This window comes from Heptranchias perlo, chromosome 17 (genome assembly GCF_035084215.1).
Source record: "Heptranchias perlo isolate sHepPer1 chromosome 17, sHepPer1.hap1, whole genome shotgun sequence".
Classification (NCBI taxonomy): Eukaryota; Metazoa; Chordata; class Chondrichthyes; order Hexanchiformes; family Hexanchidae; genus Heptranchias; species Heptranchias perlo.
Window position 1 is genome coordinate 16488463 of NC_090341.1, and position 16056 is coordinate 16504518.

The window sequence follows — 16056 nt, forward strand, 5'->3', positions numbered from 1 at the left end:
AAACTTCCACAGATCTCATTATGTTGAATGCTTTCTCAGGTTCATTTGAAAGGTGGCAAGAGATAAAACATGTGCATGGGCCATCGCAATGTTGGACCACCAGCTATGTAGTCAAACAATGTGCAGTTGTTTACCGTGATCATCATCTTTCATTATTTTATCTGAAACAGGGGAGCATCACTCATTGCACCTGCCATAACACACACTCCTTCTGTCCTGAACTAACAAGGCACATATTGCTCTTATTGTATAGAAAGTGAGACTTCTCAATGGTTAGGAAAGAATGTTGACAAAAGGCACAGCAGTGGATAGAAACTCAGATTAATCAGTCTTCTTTCTTTACGAAATACAATGTTCTCTTGAGGAACAATCTGCAACTTTTTAATCCCACACATGGCCTACAAACTAGGAAGCAAAAAATTAATGATATTATCACAGTGCTTTCACAAGTTTTCAACCCTCCTAAGCTACTCAGCATTCTGACAAAGTCTATTTGTCACTACTCAATAGTCAATTTTTGTGTTTCTTTTTGAAACCAAATATTAAATATCTTGCATAAAAATTAACAAATTGATTAGAAATAAGGAAGTCAATAAATAATATTAATTCATATTAATGTCATTATTTTGAAATTTTTTAAATGGTGAAGTCTTTATTATTGTTGTAGTGAAAGGCAACTGATGCGTGATTAGCACCTGTTAGTTTAACCGTTGAATCATAGAAAGGTTACAGCATGAAAGGAGGCCATTAGGCCCTTCAAGTCCGTGCCAGCTCTATGCAAGAGCAATCCAACGAGTCCCACCCCCCAGCCCGTAGCCCTGCAAATTTTTTCCTTTCAAGTACTTATCCAGTTCCCTTTTGAAGGCCATGATTGCCTCCACCACCCCCTTGGGCAGTGCATTCCAGATCCTAACCACTCCCTAACAATCCCAGCTTCTCCAGTCTATCCACGTGACTGAAGTCCCTCATCCCTGGAATCACTCTCATAAATCTCTTCTGCATCCTCACTAAGGCCTTCACATCCTTCCTAAAGTGCGATGCCCAGAACTGGACACAATACTCCAGTTGTGGCCGAACCAGTGTTTTATAAAGGTTCATCATGACTTCCTTACTTTTGTACTCTTTGCCTCTATTTATAAAGCCCAGGATCCCGTATGCTTTTTTAGCCGCTTTCTCAACCTGCCCTGCCACCTTCAACGATTTGTGTACATATACCCCCAGATCTCTCTGTTCCTGTAACCTTTTTAGAATTGTGCCCTTTAGTTTATTTTGCCTCTCCTCATTCTTCCGACTGAAATGTATCACCTCGCATTTTTCTGCGTTAAATTTAATCTGCCACATATCCGCCCATGCCGCCAACCTGTTTCTATCCTCTTGAAGTCTATGACTATCCTCCTCACTACACTTCCAAGTTTTGTGTCATCTGCAAATTTGGGAATTGTGCCCTGTACACCCAATCCAAGTCATTAATATACATCAAGAAAAGCAGTAGCCCTAGTACCGTCCCCTGGGGAACAGCACTATACATCTCCCTCCAGTCTGAAAAACAACCGTTCAATACTCTCTGCTTCCTGTTACAATTCTGTATCCATGCTGCTACTGCCCCTTTTATTCCATGGGCTTCAATCTTGATGACAAGTCTTTTATGTGGCACTTTTATCAAACGCCTTTTGACTTGTATTGGATATAATTTTGTGCCTATTGTAGAGGCTTATAAAATTAAGTAAATTGTACTTAATGTAAATAAATATTCTTGTTTATTATTTAGGAACCTAGAATCCCTGGACCTCTCGCACAACAAGATAGTTCATGTTCCATCGTTCCTACCCAAAGGTCTGCTGTATCTTGTACTTGTTCACAACCAGATTGAGCGAATTCCAGGCTTTGTCTTTGCTCACATGGAACCAGGGTTAGAATACTTGTATCTCTCTTTCAACAAACTAACCAGCGGTGGAATTGACCCAGTTTCTTTCTTTGGTACTTACAATACTATGAGAGAACTATTTCTAAATCATAATATGTTGAAAAGAGTTCCTTTTGGAATCCCTGACATGAAGGCACTTCACTTTCTAAGACTGAATGACAACTTAATCAGGTAACAGAAAAATATTCAATATACTACTTTTGGTTACAGGTTTGATTTTCTTCGGTTAACTTAGCCATTGATGATAAAAAAATATGATATCTGAGTCAGAAGGTTGTAGGTTTAAGTGCTGCTTCAGGAACTGAGCACGTAATCTAGACTGATACCCCAATACAAATACTGAGGGAGTGTAGTGAGCTTATTTTAAAGCATCCGCATTAATTTATCTTTCCAATCCTTCCTACACGTAATAGCAAACCAATATCTGAAAATGTATTTGTTGGCATTTTGGCTAGGACTTGCCGTTGCTGAGTCGTGTTGTGCTATTCTAACACTCAGGTTTTTCCATTATATGTTATTAGTAAGCCACCCCCACAAAAGTTGGACCTCTGGAATTTTCTACCTGCATCTCAGAATAGCGAAGTTTGTAATCTGTACGTTTGATTTTAGAGAGAGTGCAACTAAGCCCAAAAAACACACGTCAGATAAAAGGATAATTTGAATCCAGACATTGAGTGGGACATCAAAATTCTGACTGAACTAAAGGATTTTTAAAAAATCATACGCTAATACAAAATTATGTTTTTACTAGGAACGTTCGACTGGAATCCATCTGCAATGCGAATGATCAAGACGACTCAAATATTCGAACTCTTCACCTTGAAAACAATTACATAAACACACGCAGAATCCCACCAACTGCCTTTTCCTGTATAGAATTATATTCAAGTGTTGTCTTGAAACCACAAAAGGTCAAATAATAACCATTCCAGGTGTGGAAATAATTATCAGTACATATTTTGTAACAAAAATTTCAAGTTTCATGACTTAAATATTCTTGTTTATCTATGCTTCTATCAAAACAGTGTAACTGTTTTCAAGTACTAGCAAGTAACTTTTTACTAAACCTATAACTAGTTTAGTTTTTATGTTAATCTTTACCTGTGGATCCATAATAGGTAACAAAGAACATTTGGATATGTAATAAATCTTACTGTCCTTATAATAATTTATCAAATGGTACTTGGGAGTTAAGAGATATTGCTCAATCTGCTGTGTATCACCATTTGAAATTATTCATTCTATTAAGTATTTTAAAGTTTTATAACCAATTAGAATAGAATGACAGTAATCTGAACAAGTCAGGAACAAACATATTTAGGACTAGCGATTTGTTTGGTCTAGCAAATCACTGCTTAGAATTTGATGTACTAGATATTTATGACTTAATAGACAATGGAGGAGTAGTGTGAGAAGCCACATTTTAAGTCAGGATGAAGAATTGCCATTTAAATAAAGTATCAGAGTGTTGGAGTGCAGCAGAACAGCTTATAAGAATATGCTGCTCTTCTCAGCCTCTTTATATTTAAATAATTCTCCTTGATTTCACAGTCCGACTCGCGTTGCTCATTGTAAGATTTTTAAAATTCTTGAAATATAAATGAAGAATGGAATCACACTCTCTGAGCTTATTGTTATATTTGTGGATGATACCAAACCAGAACTCAGAGGAAACAGCCAAGATGTTACAGAGAGTGCTTAACGGGATTGTACCTGGCTGATCAGTGGAAAAGAAAGTTCAATACAAACAAGATACTGCATATAGGAGACACATATACTCCATAGTGGGATGGAATTTGCCAAGAGGGAAGTTGAAAGAGTCCTACGACTGGCTAGATAAGAATGGAACCAGGCGAGAGCAGACATGATAATCTTATTTGGAATGCTCAGGTAGAAAATCAAGTGAAATGATAACCAAGAAATGATGCAGTCATTAAATTCAACCACCATAAATCAGGTCAGTTGGATAATTCATGCTCGGGTATCAGAGGGCTTCAAGCATTGCTTTAAAGGCCCTCTGCTTTTGTCTAACAGCTCTCCTCCCTTTTCAGTTACCTGAACAGGATACACCAAGCAGCATCTTGTTATGGTAATACAAAAAGAGGAGGAGCTATTAAGCAAAAGCAAGAAGTTCTTCAAAGCAACATTTGAAACCTCTTCAGAGCAATTAAGAGCTGCTTACAAAGGTGGATTATGATGCACTGTATTGTGGAGCAGAGTTCCATTAGGTAGATGAGGCCAAATCAGTGGGTTGCATTTATCCACAAAGGTGTGCAACTACACAAAAATTATTCTAAATGCTTTCCCGTTAGCTAAAGTTTGCTATCAATCATAGACTAAAGGTTCCTCAGGTCTAATACCATGGACGAATAAATTCAGTGTTCTCCAACAGATATCCTTGGGGCTTGGAGAAAACATTATACTGAGCTAGCATCTGACTCAACAAACCAATTTGCATGGAGTCTGGGTAAGGTGGCAGAAAGTGTTGTACAGATACAAGGCCTTAATGAGATAGTTTGTTGGGAGGAAGGGAACTCTTGAGATGCACCGCCTTGTTAATGGCAGGATGGCTGGTATGGAGGCTATTCATGTTGAATTCCTAAAAGCCAATCTCGGCGAGGGGATGGGGGTTGAATGGCTCCATCTCACAGTTAGCCAATTGTTCAAGATGGTGAGTAAAGGGCACTAGATCCCTAGGTGAGTCTGCCAGCAACACATCATATGAAAAAAGGAGTGCTGCAATATTTTCAGAAATGCCTGGAACAGACACCTCACGGTCATCTCGTATAATGCAATCCACCATATCATTGAAGAAGGCATCAAATAGGATGGTTGACATTGGACATCTTTGCCTTGTTCCTCTTTTGAGTGAGAGATTCAGTGAGTCTCTTATCTGCCCGTACACAGGTCTTGGAGTTGAAGCACAAGTCCCAGATAAAATCCAAGATTTGGCTGTGTACGCTCACAACTTCCAGCTTCTTCATGAAAGCTGCATAAGGCACAAGGTTGAAAGCATTCTGAAAATCTCTAACAGCAGTGTAAGTGGGGTTCCCCTGAGCCTTATTATGTTCTGCAATCTTGTATAAAGCCACAACCTGTCCTACACATTCCTTAGGATAGAAAAATTTTGCTTGTTCCTTTCTGATTGCTACACTGTCTTCCAGAGCATCTGATGTGTGCTGTAACAACCTGAACAACATTAAAAGCAAGATTCCGTGGTAGTTTTCAAGCTCACTAAGATTCTCCATGTTCTTCTGTAAATTTTTGAATTTTTACATTAATGATGATGCATTCTAGTTAATTTTATGCATTTATATTTCACATTTGATAGATTTTTAATATATAAAATAGGAAAAACAAAGTGACACATGGATTTTTAACAGTCAAAACACTTCCATAAAATTTACCTCAACATTCACTCTCCAGCATAGGAACATAGGAATAGGAGTAGCCCATTCAGTCCTTGCGTCTGTTCTGCCATTCAGATAGGTCATGGCTGATTTGTACCTCAAATTCATTTATCCGCCTTTGCTACATATCCCTTCGAACCCATATCTAACGAAAATCTTATCAATTTCAGTCTCGGTCCAGAAAATTTCAGCTAACTCAGCATCCACAACCTTTTGGGAGACAGAGTTCCAGATTTTCATTACACTTTGTTTGATCTTTTATGTTCATCTGAGAGGACACATCGGGCCTCAGTTTAAATATAGAAACATAGAAAATAGGAGCAAGAGTTGGCCATTCGGCCCTTCGGGCCTGCTCCGCCATTCAAAATGATCATAGCTGATCGTCTAACTCAGTACTACCCTGTTCCCGCTTTTCCCCATATCCCTTGATCCCTTTAGCATTAAGAAATATATCTATCTCCTTCTTGAATACATCTAATGACTTGGCCTCCACTGCCTTCTGTGGTAGAGAATTCCACAGGTTCATCACCCTCTGAGTGAAGAAATTTCTCCTCATCTCGGTTCTAAATGGCATATCCCATATCCTGAGACTGTGACCCCTGGTTCTGGACTCCCCAGCCATCTGGAACATCCTCCCTGCATCGAGTCTGTCTAGTCCTGTTAGAATTTTATATGTTTCGATGAGATCACCTCTCATTCTTCTAAACTCTAGTGAATATAGGCCTAGTCGACCCAATCTCTCCTCATACGTCAGTCCTGCCATCCCAGAAATCAGTCTGGTAAACCTTCGTTGCACTCCCTCCATGGCAAGGACTTCCTTCCTCAGATAAGGAGACCAAAACTACACATAATACTCCAGATGTGGTCTCACCAAGGCCCTGTATAACTGCAGTAAGACATCCCTGCTCCTGTACTCAAACCCTCTTGAAATGAAGGCCAACATACCATTCGCCTTCCTAACTGCTTGCTGCACCTGAATGCTTGCTTTCAGCGTCTGGTGTACAAGGACACCCAGGTCTCGTTGCACCTCCCCTTTTCCCAATCTATCACCATTCAGATAATAATCTGCCTTTCTGTTTTTACAACCAGTGGATAACCTCACATTTATCCACGTTATTTTTTATATTCGTTTATGGGATGTGGGCGTCGCTGGCGAGGACAGCATTTATTGTCCATCCCTAATTGCCCCTGAGAAGGTGGTGATGAGCCGCCTTCTTGAACCGCTGCAGTCCGTGTGGTGAAGGTTCTCCCACAGTGCTGTTAGGTAGGGAGTTCCAGGATTTTAACCCAGTGACGATGAAGGAATGGCGATATATTTCCAAGTCGGGATGGTGTGTTATACGTTATACTGCATCTGCCATGTTCTTGCCCACTCACCCAACTTGTCTAAATCACATTGGAGCCTCTTTGCATCCTCCTCACAGCTCACATTCCACCCCAGCTTTGTGTCGTCTGCAAACTTAGAAATTTACATTTACTTCCCACATCCAAATCATTGATATACATTGTGAATAGCTGGGGCCCAAGCACTGATCCCTGCGGTACCCCACTAGTCACTGCCTGCCACCCGGAAAAAGACCCGTTTATTCCTACTCTCTGTTTCCTGTCTGTCAACCAATTCTCAATCCATGCCAGTATATTCCCCCCAATCCCATGTGCTTTAATTTTGCACACTAACCTCTTGTGTCGGACCTTATCAAAAGTCTTCTGAAAATCCAAATACACCACATCCGCTGGTTCTCCCCTATCTATTCTACTAATTACATCCTCAAAAAACTCCAGTAGATTTGTTAAGCATGATTTCCCTTTCATAAACCAATGCTGACTTTGTCCAATCCTGTTAATGCCCTCCAAGTGTTCTGTTATCACATCTTTTATAATAGACTCTAGCATTTTCCCCACTACTGATGTTAGGCTAACTGGTCTGTAATTCCCTGTTTTTCTCTCCCTCCTTTTTTAAATAGTGGGATTACATTTGCCACCCTCCAATTTGTAGGAACTGTTCCAGAGTCTATAGAATTTTGGAAGATGATCACCAATGCATCCACTATTTCCAGGGCCACTTCCTTCAATACTCTTAACTTCTCATCTGAACAATGGGACTCCCTCAGTTCACAATGGCAGTCTTCCACCCCCTCAGTTAATGCTGGCATTCTCCTTTACTATTCCCTCTCAGTTGCTGCTGGCATTTTCCTTCTTTGTCCACCTCAAAGCCTCAGTCGTAGCTTCCCTCTATTCCACCGCCACCGCCACCCCCACTACCGCCATTTCATTGCACCCTTCGCTCTCCTTCTTTGTCATCCATTTCCTTCTCTCCTTCACTTCCCCCTTTCCCCCTCTGCATCATTGCTATCCATTTCCCCCTTCACTTTCCTGCTCATTAGCATTGATTCCACCCCTACTTCTCTCTCACCACAGAGCTTCTTCTATCTGAGTTCTGCTGTTAATTGAAAGGATTTCAACTGGCGCATGCCGACAAACTCTGCTCCCGTGAGAATTTCCAACTACTGCATGCAGCGGCTGGGTTGCTTTCCATTAGTAGCAAGATTCTTGTAAGTGTGGTGCTGAGGCGGGGGGGGGGGGGGGGGCGTCCAGTCTGCACTGATTTTTGTCAGTATTTTCTGACTGGGTTCCCAAAATGCTGACTGCCAGTCTGAAACGCTGACAGTTGGTATGAAGGATCATATAGCAATTTTACTTTACATAAATGTAACAGCATAACTTTTTTTTCAAACTTGGTGTATACAAGGTACTGACTAAATGAAAGCAAACTAGAAACTAAAGCTATTTAAATTTCCACAAGCCAATGGGATATGATATATAGCACGTTGCGTTATCATAGAACAATAGCCCCAATTTTCCACGACTGACAAAAGTGAGGTTGTGCTGGATCATGGTGCAGATACACCTGTTCCAATAGGTCAGGGATAAGAATCCCTCCTTCTAATTTGTATAGGCCACTGGCACAGGAAAATCTGGCCCAGACAGCTTATCTGTAGCAAACTTGGCTGGAAACTGCAAATTTCCAGCGGTGTAGCATTTATTAAAAACTGCAGTTAGCCATAAAAGAGGGAATTATGGTAATAGAAAAATTGATTAATTGTTCACAACGACACAGCGGAGACATGTAGGCAACATAACTTCATTTTATGCTACAGAATTGGAGGTGCTGCTGCAGAAGGTGCACCAAAGGAGGATGGCCTTATTTGGAGCTGAATGCCATCCTCAAGTAAAAACACAGATGCCAGCTGCATGGAGGCAGGTTAATACTGAGGTCCCTGGTACCTGACTGCAAATGGTGAAGAATGAATAAGTCTGATGTCAGAAAGAAGACAAAGATAAGTGTGTGCTTTGCAAGCATTTCTTGAGGCCCTTCTCAGAGGAACCACTTCAAGTATTGTGCACAACAATTGCCCTTTTGCTCAACTCTTTCATTATGCACTTATACAGCAGGAGCTATCCCTGATCCAGATGTTGTCTGAAGGTCATCATGCACAATATTATGGTAACCTATCGAGAAATGGAGGTGATGTAGACAGCTTTCCTCTCATGGTCAAGCACATGTAGTGGGATCAATTAAATCAGGTCCTGGGCGTGGGGTTGTAGCAGCTAGATTTATTGGTCTCTCATGAACTCCCTTCCCTCATCTCAATTTTGCAACCCCTTTGCATAGTGCAATTTGAGTGCCAGCAACAAAGAATAATGAATGCTGCGAGTGGGGATAAACTCAAAAATAAAAAATAAAATGGAAGGGAGGCAAGCAAAACCAGCTGATGAAATGAGACAAAACGCAGTAAGAGGGAAATAAAAACTGCACCTGGAACAGAAACTTCCACCTGGCTTTAAGAGACCAGGTTCCAGGACACCCTTGTGCCCAATTCCTCTGAGTGAGATTTGTGCTGTGAGCAAAGCCTGGCCCAAACTTGTGAAATTTGGTGTGGGATCATTAATTAAGTGATTTCCAAATTCCAATGGATGTGGGATACTGCCTCAGTTTTTCCCCAAATTGCTGTTGGAAAATTGGTCATGCAAGGTCGGATGCCTGACTTTCCGACCTGCATCTGCTGCCTGTGTGACCCTGTGCTGCCATAAGGGCGTTGCAAAAAACAGGACTAATAAGTGAAGTGACAATTTATTTGACTGCTGCTGAGTGTTATTCCTTCCAGCCAGTTCGTTTGTCATTAAGCTCCTCAGGTAGATGCCCAACTAGTTCAACAAAATCAAAAAGGTTTAATTATGTCAAATAAAGAAAACACACAAGAGCAAGTTTCGAAGTTCAAGATTTTACGTTTTACAATGTGTTGCAGCCTTCTAACATACTCCCAGGTGTTCTCTAATGCTTGCAGAAAGACATATTAGAAATTTTAAAAACTATTTATAATTACGTTATCAATGGCATGAGATTACAGCTGGGAAAAGAGGGTATTGAAAAGTTGGAGAAAGCTACGCCCAGTCTATTATATGGAAATGAGGACTATACTGGTTGCAGGCTGAATAAGAGGTTAAATCTTTCATTCTGATCCCTTTGTAGATTTTTCTTCAGTTTTCAGAACACACGAAGTTGAATTATAAAAACAAGGATTCATTTCAGTATAAAGTAATAAAACAATCAAGTTTAAAACCCACATCAATCGGCACAGATTTTTTAAAATTCATGAAAATGTAAAGCAGCTGCTCTGTGCATAATTCCTTACAAGTAAATTCCTTCCAAATGAAAGCTGCACTTTTAAATATAAGTTACTGTAATGATTATTCTGTTTTCGACAGCTGAATCAGTTTAGTACTCAACGAACTAAAAACATTAATTGACTCACGCTAGCATTCCCGAGAGAAAGTGAAATTATCAAAGAATTTTTTGATATTTTCGCCAGTTGTACTACATAAACACAGCAGTCAGTTTGAGCCCCAAAACATTTTCCAGAGTTGAATTGCTTACAGTTTCAGAGACTAACCACGTCTGTTCTTAAGAGCTGGAATAGTTTTACACCAAAACTGTGATGGATTATCCTGGACTCTGCAATAACAAAGTTGCTACTGTATATGTACAACTACTCTGAATATTATTGTTCAACCATTGACTTCCCTGTACTGTTCCTCAAATAAAATAAGAGTTTAAATCAACAACTTCAAATACTTAACATTTTCAGCACCGATTAAGAAAATATTATGGTACTTGATGAAAAATCTTAAACATTCCATCCAACTACACGTTTTATAACACTGCCTTCAAGTGTCTGGAGGTGACAAAGACATGGATGAGAGTTTCAGCAGCAGATGGGCTGCAGTAGGGGTGAAGATAGGTAATATTATTTAGATGAAAGTAGGAAGTCTATGTGAGAGGACATGGGTCGAAGGCTTGTGGTTGAACAGGACGCCAAGGTTGTGAACAGTTTGGTTCAGCCTGAGAAAGTGGTTGGAGATAGGAATGGAGTCGCTGACATGTCTACGGAGTTTGTACTGGGGGCCAAAGGCAATGGCTACGGCCTTCCTAATATTTAAGTGGTGGAAATTGCTGCTACCCCACGACTGGATGTCAGACAAACAGTCTGACAACAGAGGTAGTGGAGGGGTCAAGAGAGATGATGTAGAGCTGGTGTCATCAGTGTACATATGGCAGCTGACCCCACATCTGCAAATGATGTTGCCAAGGCGCAGTATGTAGATGAGGAAGAGAGGGACCAAGGATAGATCCTTGGGAGATTCGGATGTAATGGTTGGATAGTCAAGAATGGAACCAATCAAGGGCAGTCCCACTGAGTTGGACAATGGAGGAGAGGTGTTGGAGGAGGATGGCTGGTCACAGTCACAGAGAATGCCATTCACGACTTTGGTTGGGGCCGTTTTGGTGCTATGGGATACGTGGAAAACTCACTGGAGAGATTCAAACAGAGTTGCAGCAAAGACAGATGTGGATTTGGGAAGCAATAACACGTTCAAGGACTTTGCAGTGGAAAGGGAGGTTGGAGAGGGAGCAATAGTTTGCAAATTCAGAGGAATTGAGGGTGGTTTTATGAGGGTGGTGGTGATTATAGCAGTTTTGGACGAGGGTGGGACAGTGCCTGAGGAGAAGGAACCATTTACAATGTCAGCTAACATGGGGACCAGGAACAGAAGTTGGATGGGGGTCAGCAGTTTAGTGGAGATAGGTCAAGGAAGTAAGAGGTTGGTGTCATGGACAAGATGAGATCAGAGAGATCATGAGGGAGATGGAAGAGAAACTAGAGGGAGATGGATGTTCAATGCTAGGGCAGCGGTGGGGGGGGGGGGAGGGTAAGGTTTGAATTAGTGAACAAGAGGAAGGGGGAAGCAGTAGAGGCAGATGAACAGATGGTCTCTATGTTAGTCACAAAGAATCTCATTAGCTCGTCGCACTTGTCGTTGGAGGTGAAGGTGGAGGGAGTGGGAGTGGGGATAGGGGCTTGAAAAGATGGCTGATAGTGGAGAAAAGAGGCGGGGGTTTATCTTTGCGCTCCAGGATGATTACAGAGTAGGGGCAGTTTTGGCAGAGGGGTGTGAGGCCCAGTGGAGCTTGATGTGGACCAGCCAGATCTGGGAATGAATAGCTAGGCCAGTTATATACAGGTACGCACAATTCTGTGCCGCTTGGATTTAAGGAACCCAAGTTAGAGGCCATATCAGGGAACCGATTGGGATGGGAGAGCGTGCAGATTTTGTTGGGGACAAGGGTATTAAAGAATAGAGATGAAAGAGTGGTTAAGCAAATCAATGGCTGCAGAGGTATCGTGGCGAATGGAAGGCCAAAGGCTAGGCAGTATGGGGGTTTGAAAGTGCAGCTGTAAGTGACTTGGGGAACAATTTTTCCCAGGTGGATGCAGAAAGAAGTGGTATTGGAAGGGGTTAGGGAGATGTGGGTGGTGAAAGGCACAAGGAATTGGTCAGAGATTGCCTTGTTAGTGATCGAGACCATATGAGTAGTGAGGCAATGGGAGATGGCGAGGTCAAGGAGGTGGCTGTGAATATGGGTAGGTGAGTTTATATGGAGGAAGAGATGCGAGGATTTTCAAGGAGATGCGGGAGGGATGGAACACTTCTGACAATGTAGCACTCTCTCAGTAGTGCACTAAAGTGTCAGCTTAGATTATATACTCAATTCCTGGAGTGGGGTTTGAATGCACAACCTTCTGACTTGGGTGAGAGCGTCACCAACTGAGCCAACATTTGAGAGGTGTACTGTCAGGTGAGATAGGCTCACCTTGAGTCTTTGAGGGAGAGTGGGAGCCATTAAAAAAGTCAAAGTTCAATTTCCCATCACGATATCTAGGAAAATCCATCATATATTTGGAAAGTAGTTACCCCTAACTGCCAAATTTAATTTGCTGAAATTTTAATGAATGAATTTAATGTGAAAAGTTCATTCTAATCAGAGACTTGATGGGGCTATCTTTCAACTTCAGCGGGGCAGAAAACCCGGGGTTATCGGATGGGCTGTCCGTTAAACAGCTGGTCTGATTTTCTGGAAAACTGAGCGGGGTGTATAACGGGTGGCGCAACTGATACTGCCAGTTTTCCACCCCACTGAAGTTGAAAGTTACCCCCGATATCTCTGCACCCTGTGTTAGCCTTTTCAGGACACTAGTATAAAGCACAACATGGTCCCTGCATCTTCATCCATATAAAAACAGTCTTTTGATAGTCTTAATGCTCGGATCGCTGAATTATTCTGTGGGTTCATTTTCAATGTGCTTAAGGGAACCTCCATAAGCCTTGGAGCTCTTAAAGGGGCACAGGCTCCATATGGATTTCTATTTTTCCCCCTTAATTTTTACAGCGCCGTGTTGATTTACTAGCACTTTTTTTCCATTTAACTCAGTTAGGTTGTGTTCCAGTGCTTTTCTATGTGAAGCCCTTGGAAGATTTGAGTGTACCAAAGCTTTCAACTGTATGCTTCAGGTAGAATGCGTGCCCTGCTGAAGTAAGGGTTACGCACGAGATGCAATAAAAGAGCTGATAATTGTGACAGGGCTTGGTATGAGCGAGCAGTAAATGTAGAACATGTTGACAGGTAACACTTTGTATCAAGCAATTTTGGGTAGTCTCACCTTGTTAGATTCCTTGAAGTGTGACATCCGTCACTTACACAAAGGCTCCGTTTTGTGCCTTCAGTTTGGGCTTGCCTTCCCTTGCTTCTCATCTTATCCTCCACAGGCTTTGCAAATGATACCATATATGTAAGATCGATTTTGAGCCTTCATAACAGCTGAAAAATTTTTTGCCTCCATGTATGATCACTTACCTTTAACTATCTGCATTCCTTTGAGATTGAGCTGCATTCTTTAATGGCTGCAGTCTAGCAGAGCTTTCCGGACCCCCCTTCTGTGAGCTCCCAACTTCAGGAGCTCACATAAATCATCAAAATTCCCTGGCTCCTGAAAACAGTGGGAGAATGGATTTCGAAGAATATAGAAAATGTTGTAGTCACAGACTGCCAGATCCCTCTGTGCTGGGACTAGAAAATCTAACATCTGATCTGCTCTTTCGGAACCCTGCATGCAACTCGTATGTCACGTTTTGCAATACTAACTAATACACAGTTGCTACAATGCAAATATTTCAGTTATGTCATCTACACCGATGCACATATCAATGAATGAATGAAAGGTTCTCAAATTGATAGCCAAGTTCCGCACCCATGAGGACGGCCTCAACCGGGATCTTGGGTTCATGTCACGCTGCACGTAACCCCACCAGCAAGGGGAAAAAAAAGTTATCTGTTTTTAATATTGTCTCTCTCTCTGCCATTTGGGTCTCTTTCTCTCTGTCTGTGTAATTTGACACAATGTATATTCAGTGTACTGGGAAGTACTGTTCTCCGTGGCTAATCTGTCTGAACACCAACGACACCTTTTGATTGGTGTGATGGTGTCCCAGCCTAATATAAGATATGCGATTTGAGAACCTTTCACTCATTCACCTGACGAAGGGGATAATCTCCGAAAGCTTGTGATTTTAAAATAAATTTGTTGGACTATAACCTGGTGTTGTAAGATTCCTTACATTTGTCCACCCCAGTCCATCACCGGCATCTCCACATCATGACTGAAAAGCAGTTAGAGGTTTGCAACCAGGTTCTAGGGCAATGAATGGTGCTTGGCATGGAAAAATCCTGAAGAAGGAGTTTGTCAAGAAACTAAACAGAAGGGAAAATCCATCTGACTGATATTCAGACGTGCCAACTACAAAACACAACAATCAGCATTCTAGTGGCACTCTCTGTGCATCTGCTGATCAAGAACTCGCAAACCAGGCCCCTCCCCCAAGCACCATTCCAGAGTTCCTATCTGCTGGCATTCCTGCTATAGTGTGGGAATTCCCGCCTACAGTGTAAAGCGCTGTCAGGATTACCAACAGGTTGGAATTCAGGAGCAGTGGTCTTTTGGGGTATGGGGGTGGAGAGAGTGAAGACACCAGGATCAACATTTTGAAGAGGGTGGTGGGGGGGGGAGGAGACAAGGAGAGGGTGGAAGCTGGGAGACGTAAGAGGCTTAAAGCAGCTCATGGGGAGGGTAATAGAGAGGATAGAAGCTGGGAACAGCACGAGACTGGGTCAATGAGACTGGGTCAAATCTCTTATTTATTATTTTCTTATATTAAGAAGAGAAAATTAAAACTTTTTTCTCCCATAATAAATCATCTGCTGCTACTAGAAATTTTAAAATATAAAGGAAAGATAATCAATTTTCCAAAACAACAAAAGTTCTTCTCAATAAAAATGGGAAAAAGTCCTATCCTTTTTAAGATTATAAAGAAGGGCACTGATAACATTCATTAATGCCCCAAACCCCCTTAGAAAATAAATCTTATACCCAACATTTGTGTTCCCTTCTGTGCCCCATGTAAAGAAAGAAAGAACTTGCATTTATACAGTACTTTTCACATCCTCAAGATGTCCCAATTACTTCAGAGTTACTGAATTATTTTTGAAGTCCAGTCACTTGTTATGTAGGCAAACAAGGCAGCCAATTTTTGTGCACAAGATCCCATAACCAGCAAATGATTTGAAGGACCAGTTAATCTATTTTGGTGGTGTTGGTTTAGGGATGAATGTTGGCCAAGACAATTGGCGAGCTCCCCAGTTCTTCTTCGAAGTGCCATAGAACCTTTTATGGTGATGTGACCAGGCAGATGGAGCTTCAGTTTACTTTATCACCTGAAAGATGGCACATCTAAAATGCAGCACTCCCTCCTTATATACTGAAAGTGCAGGAATGTTGGGGCCGATATTCTGAACGTGCTTGCAGCTTTGCCCAATGGGACTGCATAGCAAAAAATCTTGGGTGCAGACTGTATTGTGGTTGTGGAGTTTCCCCAATATGTGTTGCTAGTCAGTGAGGCCTCTTGCCAGGAAAGCACATTAGGAAAATCAGCCATGTGGGTAGACGCACTGCTTAAGTTGCAAGCCTGTTTGCATTCCCATTTCACTCTCTGTTTAATTCCAAGCTTTCACATATCATAATCTTTTATTCAGGGTCACTTTTTGAAGCTGTTGGTCAGTATTTGTTAGTTTCTTAGGTTGGCATGTACTGATATTTTAAATCCATGTTGATATATGTATATGTTTCACCAGTATCAAACTACCACCCTCTTAGGCCAGTCCTTTCAGAGTCATTTGTTTTCCACTGTATCATTTCCTCACTTACCAAGTTTGCCTTTTTATTAAAAAAGTGCTCTTATTTTATAAGGATCCCAGTAGAAGTTCTTTCA

General features: G+C 41.5%; 2 protein-coding genes across 3 annotated transcripts in view; one reads left to right on the plus strand and one right to left on the minus strand.

Annotated features, from left to right (window-relative positions):
• ecm2 (extracellular matrix protein 2, female organ and adipocyte specific) overlaps nt 1–3542 on the plus strand; it is a 37611-nt gene extending 34069 nt beyond the window's left edge. For both annotated transcript variants that reach the window (XM_067999104.1, XM_067999105.1), the window contains 2 exons: nt 1769–2095; nt 2676–3542. In XM_067999104.1, coding sequence (XP_067855205.1) covers nt 1769–2095; nt 2676–2844 — 496 coding nt within the window. In that variant the 3' untranslated portion in view covers nt 2845–3542. The remainder of the gene's footprint in view (nt 1–1768; nt 2096–2675) is intronic.
• cenpp (centromere protein P) overlaps nt 1–16056 on the minus strand; it is a 246823-nt gene that overhangs the window by 63476 nt on the left and 167291 nt on the right. The gene's annotated exons all lie outside the window — the stretch shown is intronic.